This window comes from Crocuta crocuta, unplaced genomic scaffold, assembly GCF_008692635.1.
Source record: "Crocuta crocuta isolate KB4526 unplaced genomic scaffold, BGI_CrCroc_1.0 scaffold217, whole genome shotgun sequence".
Lineage (NCBI taxonomy): Eukaryota > Metazoa > Chordata > Mammalia > Carnivora > Hyaenidae > Crocuta > Crocuta crocuta.
The window spans coordinates 2648642-2659310 of record NW_027532208.1 but is presented as its reverse complement, the minus strand read 5'-3'; the positions used below and the strand labels follow the sequence as shown (position 1 = coordinate 2659310).

Genomic DNA, 10669 nt, shown 5'->3' with positions numbered 1-10669 from the left:
GCCCCCGGGCTCCACCCCCAGCAGCCTGCTGTCCCCGCCCCGCCCCGCCCGTGCGCGCCGGCCGGGCCCGCCCTCGGGAAGCTCGGGTGGCCGGCTCCGCGCTGTGTGACTGTCTCTTCGCGGGCTGGGCACGGCCCCTGCGCCTGGCCCGCTGCACTGCGTGCTGTCGCTCTGGCAGGACCCCCCTCCCCCCCCCGGAGANCTGCGGTCTGTCTACACCGGGCTTCGGTGTTGTTGGAGGGCGCGGGTGTGAAGATGAGAGCGTAAGTTGCTGAGCTAGCAAGAGTCGGCGCACCTCGCTTTTGCAGAGGTCATTGCGCCGGGAAAGAATTCAGCACCACCGACTTGAATTTCATCTCTCTAGCAAAGCTTGGATATGCAATGAGAACTGATTACAGTGGTAGTTTCTCCGGTTTGTGATCTAGACACAAGTAAAAGAAGCTTAGAATTTTTGCAGTGTCTGCCCAGTACTTTTGCATTTAAGCAATGTTTGCTACTTTATCCCAGTGCTGAGATTGACAGAGCAACTATGAAGTCATTTTTTGCTTTCATCTCTTATTTACAAGTGATAAAGCCACTTTGCTATCGGATAGACCCCAAGTAACTTGGGCTCCACCTCTTACTGGCTGTGTAACTTCTAGCATATTACTTTAGTGTCTCAGTTGTATCATTTATAAAAGGGGAGGATATCACCTACTTCCTTAATATTGTAAAGAGTAGATGAAGACATTTTGGTAAAATAACTGGTGCACGATAATCTGTTTTGAGCACCTGTCTCCTAAGTGTCTAATGTCATTGTGGCTTTTCGGTTTCTTCTCTCCTTGCCCACCTTGAACTTGGACCCTCCCTCTGCCCCATAACTCCATTATTCTAAAGACGTACATAAATGCACTTGACTAAATGAAAACCTTATTATTTATTCTTGCTTATTTTCTTCCAGTTTTATTGAGACCTTGACATTTATCCTTGAATGGCCTTACATTTTTTTTTTTTTATTACAAAGTCTGTCAGCCCAAAGTCACCTCAAGGTGGGATCTGGGAGGACAGGAATTTATATTGAGAGTTATCTGTCATCCCCCGCAGGGCCCTACATGAGGGAGGAGGGTGTAATTTATCATTCATGACGTAACAAGAGGGAAGGCTTCCAGAAAGGCGGATGGCTGGGGCTCTTCCAGTACTAGGACCATCCATGGATCACCCCCTCATGCCAGACTTAATCCTCCTTTCTGTACCCAGTCAGCACCCAGGGCCAGCCTTGGGCCACACTCCCGACTAGCAAAAACCCTTTCCCTTCTTTTTGGTTCTCCAGCACAAAGCCTGCCTTCCACTCAGGATCAGAGATTGACACCAACCCTAGAAAGCTCCATACTCTTGGCAAATGCCTCCCTGGCAAAGTTAGATGCCCAGCCTCTCCTGAGGTTGTCCTCATGAGCTTTGCTCCTGATTTGCTCCCTAACTCCTTCCACAGAGTGCACATCCCAGTCTTTACCAGTTCCCGTGAGTCCTGGGGGTGGGGGTGGGGGCGTCTCCCAAAGGCCCAACTCAGATGCCACTTTCTCTGGGAACCTTTTATGCAGTGGTCGGGCCTGTGCATTGCATTTCACACTTCCAACTAGCTGTGTGACCTCAAGCAAATTGTGTCAACTCTCAAGTTCTTTGTAAAACAGGAATTAGAGTCATTGTGATAGCGGTTTGGAGTACACAGCTATTTTTTTAAACTTTTCTTTATAACACTTTTTATTTATTTTTGAGAGACAGAGCACAAGTGGGGAAGGGGCAGAGAAAGAGGGAGACACAGAATCCGAAGCAGGCTCCAGGTTCTGAACTGTCAGCACAGAGCCCAGCGCGGGGCTTGAACCTTCAAACTGTGAAATCATGACCTGAGCCGAAGTCAGATGCTCAACCGACTGAGCCATCCAGGCGCCTCAGTACTCAGCTGTTTTTAAGTTTTGAAATGTTTTGTTGGTGTGATGTTGTTAACTTATGTAAAATAATTTGAGTGTGAGTAATTTTTAGGTTGAGAGTAAGGTCAGTGATTTAAATAGTCAATTTCTGTGAAAAGGCGTACTGATACTCTACAGATCTGTACAGTCCGCTCTTGGGTGAATCTCAGTGAGCATCTGTGTTGAGCAATCGCAAAGCTTCTGTTACCAGCAAGTTACTCTAGGTCAGAGATTTTCCATACGAGTATGAGTATGAGAAAAATTGAAATTGAGTCATGCAATTCTCCCATCTATACATGATGAAAATAAAGAAGACAAAGTACTGAATACACTTTCTTTGTAACCAGCACTGAAGCTCACTAGCACTAAAAACATGCAGACTTTGCCTCTCCCTCTCTGCCCCTTCCCCGCTTCCAGTCCCCTCTCTCTCTCATTCAAATAAATAGACATTAAAAAAAAAACTAAAGGGGCAGCTGGGTGGCTCAGTCTGTTAAAGTGTCTACTTCAGTTCAGGTCATGATCTCATGGTTCTGAGAGTTCGAGCCCCGCATCAGGGTCTGTGCTGACCGCTCAGAGCCTGGAGCCTGCTTCAGATTCTGTCTGTCTCTCCCCTGGCTGTGCTCTGCTCTCTCTCGAAAATAAATAAACATTTAAAAAAACGGGGGTGGTGGGGAGCACCTGAATGGCTTGGTTGGTTGAGCATCTGACTTCGGCTCAGGTCATGATCTCAAGGCTTAAGAGTTCAAGCCTCTCAAACATTTAAAAAAAAATTTAAAAAAAAAGTTCAAGCCTCTCGTCAGGCTCTGTGCTGACTGCCAGCTCAGAGCCTGGAGCCTGTTTCAGTCTGTGACTCCCTTTCTCTCTGACCCTCCCCTGCTCACGCTGTCTCTCTCTCTCCTAGAAATAAATAAAACATTTTTAAAAAATTTAAAAAAAAAGTTCAAGCCTCTCGTCAGGCTCTGTGCTGATGGCTCAGTTCTTTAGGCTCATAGAAGCCCTCCCTAACAGCTCTATCTGAAATAGCAGCAGCCCCCAGTTTTCCCTCCCCTGACCCCTTTATATCCTTCTGGCTCTTCTCTCGCCTGAGGTATTATCTATTGTTTTCTTATTTAAGGTCTGCCTGTCCCAAGATCAGGGAGTTTGTTTTGCTTGCTGATAAACTCTTTTTTTTTAAGTTTATTTATTTTGAGAGATTCAGCACAAGTGGGGGAGGGGCAGAGAGAGAGGGAGAGAGAATCCCAAGCAGGCTTCACACTGTCTACGCAGAGCCTGACTTGGGAGCTCCAGTTCATGACTTTGAGATCATGACCTGAGTGGATATCGAGCTGGACTCTAGAGACTCCTGGGTGGCTCAGTTGTTGAGCATCCAAGTTCAGCTCAGGTCATGATCTTGCAGTTTGTGGGTTTGAGCCCTGCGTTGGGCTCTAGGCAGACAGCTCGGAGCCTGGAGCCTGATTCAGATTCTGTGTCTCCCTCTCTCTCTCTGTCCCTCCTCTGCTCATCCTCTGTCTCTCTGTCTCTCAAAAATAAATTAAAAAAAAAAGAGAGAGAGAGAGAGAGTTGGATGCTCAACCAGCTGAGCCACCAAGGTGCCCCTTAAGGCTATAAATTTTGCCCAAAGTATTCCTATAGCCATATCCTTCCAGGTTTATCGTATGGTGGTTTTGTTTCTTCTTTGACTAGTCAGTACTTAGAAGGGTATTTTCAAGTTTTGAATGCATGGGGATTTGCTTAGGTTTTCTCTTGCTGATTTCTCTCTGTATTGTGGTCAGAGAGTATGATAGGCACGATAGTAATTTTTTGGTATTTATTAAGGCTTGTTTGTGACTTCGCAAGTGGTCATTTAAAAAAAAAATTTAATGTTTTTATTTATTTCTGAGAGAGAGACAGCATGAGCAGGGGAGAGTCAGAGAGAGAGGGAGACACAGAATCTGAAGCAGGCTCCTAGCTCTGAGCTAGCTGTCAGCACAGAGCCCAACATGGGCCTCAAACCCACGAACCGTGAGATCATGACCTGAGCCGAAGTCGGACGCTTAACTGACTGAGCCACCCAGGCGCCCCCAGTTTTTGAAAACAGTCCATGTGCATTCTGTAATTATCACATACGGAGTTTTATAAGGGTAGTTTATTTTTATTGATTCTTTTTAGATTTTTTTTTTTTAAGTAATCTCTGTACCGAACATGGGGCTCGAACCCACAACCCCAAGATCAAGAGTCACACACTCTTCCGCCAGAGCCAGCCGGGCGCCTTCTTCTGTGTCCACACTGATTTTTCCCTGTTTGATCTAGCTCTCAACTGGTAGGAGAGGTATTTTAATATCTTTCACTGTGATTGTGGATTTGTCAGTGTGGTTTTGTAATTCTGTAAACTTTTGCATTTTGTATTTGGAGACTGTTGTTATGTGCCTACAGGTTTAAATTCTTTGATCTTGGTCAGTTGATCTGTTTGAACATTATGTAGTAAGCCTCTTTATTCCTGCTAGTGTTTTGTTCTGTTTTTGCCTTAAACTCTGCTTGAATAGGTCCATGCTGATGTGTGGGCACACATGCATACCAGCTGTCTTTTGCCTCATGTTTTTATTTATTTGAGAGAGAGAGAGTGAGAGAGAGGAGAGAGAGTGAGAGAGAGAAACTGAGCAGGGGAGAGGAGCAGAGGGAGAGAAGAATCTTAAGCAGGCCCCAAGCTCAGCATGGAGCCCGACACAAGGCTCAATCCCATGACCCTGGGATCATGACCTGAGCTAAAATGAAGAGCTGGATGCTTAACCAACTGAGCCACCCAGGCGCCTCACCTCACGTGTTTTTCCCTCATCTCCTTCCATTCAGCCTTTCTGAATCTTTATATTTTTAGGTGAGCCTCTTGTAAATAGCATCTGGTTAAATATTACTAATAGCATATAATCATATAACTCTTTAATTGGCAAGTTAGTCTATTTTCATTTATTGTGATTACTGACGTATTTGAATTATTTGTGTCATCATATGAAATTGGTCAGTGTCTTTTATTCCTTCCCCCAGCCTTTCTTCTAATAATAATCAATCCTATTTCAGATATTTTAGAAGTTGTCAGTTTCTGGCATGCGTCTTAGATTCAACAAAGCCGAAAATTAATCCCAAACAAAACAAGGACCTTGGAACCCTCCTTGTTTTTTTGTTTTAAGTTAGCTCTGTGCCCCACGTGGGGCTTGAACTCACAGCCCTGAGATCAAGAGTCACAGGCGCCGCTGCCTGAACCTGCCGGTTGCCCTTCTGCCATCAGTCTTATTATGGTCAGAAAATCAGCATTTTTCCCATTGGTAGTTAAAAATTTTTTTTCCTTTATGCTTTTGTGATGGATGGCCACCATGATGGTTTGTAAATGAAGACTTACTCTTTCTAAGCACAGGTTTTAAAAGTTCTACTTGATTCTTCTACCCATCAGCCTCCCCGCCATGATGTCTTATTCTTTAGAGTTCTGATTCCTAACATTTTCCCCTCCACATCATTTGTTAAATCATTTTAATTGAACTACAGCATACATCTGGACAAGCATACAAATCATAGGTGCACACCTCACTAAATTCCCAAAAGTGAACCAAGCCTTGGAACCAGCACTCGGGGCCGAACTCAAAACATTCTAGAATCCACGGAAGTCTTCCTCGTGGCTCATTCCCAGTCTCTTCTTTCCTCCAAAGGCCAACACTTTTTAGATTCATTTTTTTGAAAGTTTTATTTATTTAATCTATACGGCCAATGTGGTGCTCGAACTCATAACCTAAGATCAAGAGTCGCATGCTCTTCTGACCACCAGCCGGGCACCCCTATATTTGTTTTTAAGACTCATTTGCTGTCTCTCAAATCACTGTGTATTCTGGAGATCTTGGGCCTCTCGTCTTCTGTTTGTTGTGCCCTCTGAGTTTCAATCCTAGTGAATTGTCTCCCCCGGGATTTTGACATTTCTCAGTGTGAGCTCATCCTTAGAGTGGCTGGTTCTTAATTGTCCTTTCCTCCAATAAAATCCATTGCAGCCTGAGTGAAATGGAGTGTGGCTTCAGAGATTTTTCCCTTTGCTGATGCCCCAGGAGCATCACCAGATGGGGTTCAGCATTTGGCTTGAGAGTTTCCAGACCTTCCCTTCCCAGTAAACCACGTGATGCTGGGCTGAGTGTTTGGGACTCTGGCTTAAACAGACAAGCCTTCTTGTCACCCACCCCCCTGTAGATGGGCACGTTGCCTCAAGTTCCCCCTTTCACTTTTCAGAGTTCTCAGGTTGGACTCTGGCCCTGGGTGTGTCCCAAGGCTGACTCTTGTCCCCACGAGGGGACATAAGCCCCCGCTGCTCACCCTGGGGACAGAAGCCTGGTGAGCTCATTAGCTGTCATCTGCTGGGGACAGTGCCCTCTTGTTTCTGGCATCTGAGGACTTCTCTTTCTTTTGCGCAAACTCATCTGTGCATTTGAGATCATTTCTGTTCTGTTTTATTGACCATTTTAAGGCGTTTGTGAGGAGAAAAATTTCAGGGTATTATAGTATGCAAAATCATGAACACCTGAAGAGGTCAGTGAGCTGTCGAGCACTTGAAAGGTAGCTAATGTAGCTGTGGAAAAGATTTTTAATTTTCATTCAATGTTCTGTTTTTAACTTTAAAAAAAATTTACATCCCAGTTAGCTAGCATCTAGTGCAATAATGAGTCCAGGAGTAGAATCCAGTGATGCATCGCCTACATAGAACACCCAGTGCTCATCCCAAAAGTGTCCTCCCCAATGCCCCTCGCCCATTTAGCCCATCCCCCCACCCACAGCCCCTCCAGCAACCCTCAGTTTGTTCTCCATATGTAAGAGTCTCTTAGGTTTTGTCCACCTCCTTGTTTTTATGTTATTTTTGCTTCCCTTCCCTTATGCCCATCTGTTTTGTGTCTTAAATTCCACATATGCTTGAAGTCATACGATGTTTGACTAATTTTGCTTAGCATGTGTAATACACTCCAGTTCCCTCCATGTTGTTGCAAATGGCAAGATTTCATTCTTTTTGATTGCCGAGTAATACTCCGTTGTATATATACACCACGTGTTTATCCATTCATCCGTCCACGGACATTTGGGCTCTTGCCATACTTGACTATAGTCGATAGCGCTGCTATGAACATTGGGGTGCATGTGCCCCTTTGAAACAGCACACCTGCATCCCTTGGATAAATACCTAGTAGTGCCATTGCTGGATCGTACGGTAGTTCTATTTTTACGTTTTGAAGGAACCTCCATACTGTTTCCCAGAGCGGTGCACCAGTTTGCATCCCCACCAGCAGCGCAAAAGACAGCCTCAGTCTCTGCATCCTCGCCAACATCTGTTGTTGCCTGAGTTGTTAGTGTTTGCCATTCTGACTGGTGTGAGGTGGTTTAATATTTTTTATTATGATTTTTATGTATTTATTTTGAGAGAGAGAGAGAGAGTGTGTGTGTGGGAGGGGCATAGAGAGAAGGGGAGAGAGAATCCTAAGCAGACTCCACGCTGTCAGTGCAGAGCCCAACTCAGGGCTTCGTCCCATGAACCGTGTGATCGTGACCTGACCTGAAATCATGAGTCAGATGTTCAACTGACTGAGCCACCTAGGGGCCCCTAATTTTCATTTAATTTTAATTAATTGACACCAAAAATTTGTTTTTAAATGTTTTATTTATTTCTAGGAGAGATAGAGACAGCGTGAGCAGGGGAGGGTCAGAGAGAGAGGGAGTCACAGACTGAAACAGGCTCCAGGCTCTGAGCTGGCAGTCATCACAGAGCCCGACGCGGGGCTCGAACCCACGAACCGCGAGATCATGACCTAAGTGAAAGTCGGACGCTTAACCAACTAAGCCACCCAGGCGCCCCAATTGACACCAAAATTTAAACAGCCACAGGTAGCTTGTGGCTCCCGCCAAAGGAAGGAGGAGCTCACCGAGGCTCCATGAGCTTGGCAGGCTCAGGTCAGCCTCATCCCGGGGTGTGGAGCACAGGCATGCCACAGCCCTGGTCCACGGCTCTGAGCACCTTGATGGAGGGCGAGTGGGAAGCTTGTGGGTTGGCCTAGATTCCGCTCTGGATTTGGACCCACACAAGTGCTGGATGAATGGGCCAGGAGGACAGGCCCTAGGGGGTGCCCCCGGGGTCTGTATTAGGCCCCACCTATTTACCCATTGAGGGCTTGGCACAGAGTTGAGAAGGATTAGGAACACCTTGAGCGACGGTCAGGACCAGGACCCCTGTGGCCTCTTCTGCCCCTTAAAGCCCTGGACGGCTTTCTTCATCCCCCGCCCTCTGTCCTGTCCTCAGTCCTTCCCTGACCCTCAGACTCTCCCTGGAGTGCCCTCCCCTGGAGGGGCTGCCCCCCCAGGGCCTCCGTTACAGCCTCATGCATCTTGTGATCCCCCCCTCACCCCGACGCATTGTGTTTCCCCCAAGCCTGTGGGCCTGTGCCCGGGCCGTCCGCCCCTTCCTAGCCAGCCCTCTGTTACTGCCACCACTTTCCCAACGGTCTCTCCTTCAAAACCAATCTCTGATGTCATCTCCCCCAGAAAGCTCGGCTCCTATATTCCCCACTCTTTTTTAAAATCTTTAAAAATGTTTTATTTCTGAGAGAGAGAGACACCGTGACCAGGGGAGGGGCAGAGAGAGAGGGAGACAACAGAATCCGAAGCAGGCTCCAGGCTCAGCTCAGAGCCTGACACGGGGCTGGAACCCACGAACCGTGAGATCATGACCTGAGCCGAAGTCAGACGCTTAACTGACTGAGCCACCCAGGCGCCCTGACTATACTCCCCACTCTTGACGTGCCCACTCTTCTGATACAAAAGTGTACGTGCGTCCGCGTTCACCTATGTAGAACGTTTGTGAAAGTCAACTTATTATGTGCACAATCGACAAGATTCAAAATCCATGCAGGAGTCCACAGTGAGGTTGGTCTCCCCCAGGCCCCAGATTCCAGGCCACCAAATTCCCCTCCCCCAGGGCAACAGCTGTCCTCCAACACTGCGAACACCTTTCCTCAGGAGCCTAGGGGTTTCTATTTGACCTACCAAACAGCAAGTACCTGGAGGGCAGGGCTAATCTTGTCCTGGCTCTGCAGGCTCTGTAAGCACAGGAAGGGCGTGATGTTTGGGCCTCCCCAGCCATCCCCAGGAGGAGGATGAGGCTCCTGGGTAGTAAGAGGGAGTATAATGGAGGCTTGGGGGGTTCTGTGAACCTCTGGCAGAATTCTGGACCCCGGTGCTACTGTGGAACTCCCCCCGCCAGCTTCCCAAGGACACCAGGCTGCAGGGAGAGCCTGTTCCTGTGACTGCTTCGGATTCTGGGTCTCCCTCTGTCTCTGGCCCTCCTCTGCCTGTGCTGTGTGTGTCTCTCTTTCAGAGATAAACAAACATTAAAAAAATGTAGATGTTTTTATTTAGTTTTGAGAGAGAGAGAAAGAGCACGCAGGGGAGGGCCAGGGAGAGAGGGGGAGACAGAATCTCAAGCAGGCTCCCTGCTGTCATGGGGCTCAAACTCAAACTGTGCCATCTCTAAGCCAAAATCAAGAGTCAGATGCTTCACCAACTCAGCCACCCAGGCAGCCCTCTACATTTGTGTTTCTGGCAAAGAGCTGAGACCAAAGGGATTTGGTTTGAAGGGTGTCAAGGGATGGGGTCCTGACGGGTACAGGATGAGGGTCGAGAGTCCATCCCAGGGAGAGACCCTCCGTACCCACTTCCGGTTTGTCTTCCTTGCCCTGGAATCCTGCTCTCACAGCTCAAGGCTTGGGTAGAAGGCTTGGGTAGAAGTCCACATTTGGGGGGGATGGAGAAGATGGGGGGAGGGGGGATAGGGAGAGGGACAAGATTATTGTACAGGACGAGTTTGAGATGGAGCCCCTCCCTGGGGCTTTCTGAGGCTCCATTATTGCTAATTGGAGCCCCTCCCTGGGAGACCTCGGGGGCATTTGGTGGGGGAGACACTGAACTTACTGAGTCCCCGAGGCACAGGATCTGGATGGCTATTTGTGTTATAAAATCCAGGGAGCTTGGTGACCCTGGGGGCACAGGTATCAGAGGTTGGTTGGAGGTCACCATCGGGTGCTGCCTACCTGACCAGCCCCAGCCCCAGCCTGTCCCCGACACTCCAAGTCCTTGCTCACCTCTGTGCCTTTGCATATGCCTTTCCCTCTTCCCACAATGCCCCTCCCTCTCCTCTCGGTCCCCACTGCTCCCACATGCCCACCAGACAACCACCTAGTCCTTATCTATGCTCACTGAATAAGCATAGAATGCCGCCTCCTCCGGGGAGCCTCTCACAGCACTGATTCCTCAGCACAGTCGATTGGCATGTCTGCCTTCCCCCACTGTGCCATGGTCGTCCAGTCCAAGGGCCACATGGGGTTCACTTGTATCCCATCCACCTACCCTAATGTAGGAAATGGGTATATAACTCATGCCTGCTGAATACATGAATTTTTTTAAAAAGCTAGTAGCATTACTTACAGGTAAGTTAGACTTGGCTTTACACTTGATCTTAGCCAAAAGGCCGAGAAGCGATAGTTAGACTTGGCTTTAAACTGTGCTGATGTGGGGGAGCCTGGGTGGCTCAGTCGGTTGGATGTCCAACTTCTGCTCAGGTCATGATCTCACGGCTCATGAATTCGAGTCCCGCTTTGGGCTCTGTGCTAACAGCTCAGAGCCTGGCAACTGCTTCCGATTCTGTCTCCCTCTTTCTCTCTGCCCCTCCCCTGCTCATGCTC

General features: G+C 48.0%; 1 protein-coding gene and 1 pseudogene across 1 annotated transcript in view; both read right to left on the bottom strand.

Annotated features, from left to right (window-relative positions):
- The window catches only part of EIF4H (eukaryotic translation initiation factor 4H), a 23066-nt gene extending 22751 nt beyond the window's left edge, over positions 1-315 (bottom strand). Inside the window, exon 1 of the mRNA XM_077777869.1 lies at positions 296-315. Coding sequence (XP_077633995.1) covers positions 296-315 — 20 coding nt within the window. The remainder of the gene's footprint in view (positions 1-295) is intronic.
- Positions 316-10314: 9999 nt separating this feature from the next.
- Positions 10315-10467, bottom strand: LOC144242937 (U2 spliceosomal RNA; annotated as a pseudogene).
- Between the last annotated feature and the right edge of the window lie 202 nt (positions 10468-10669).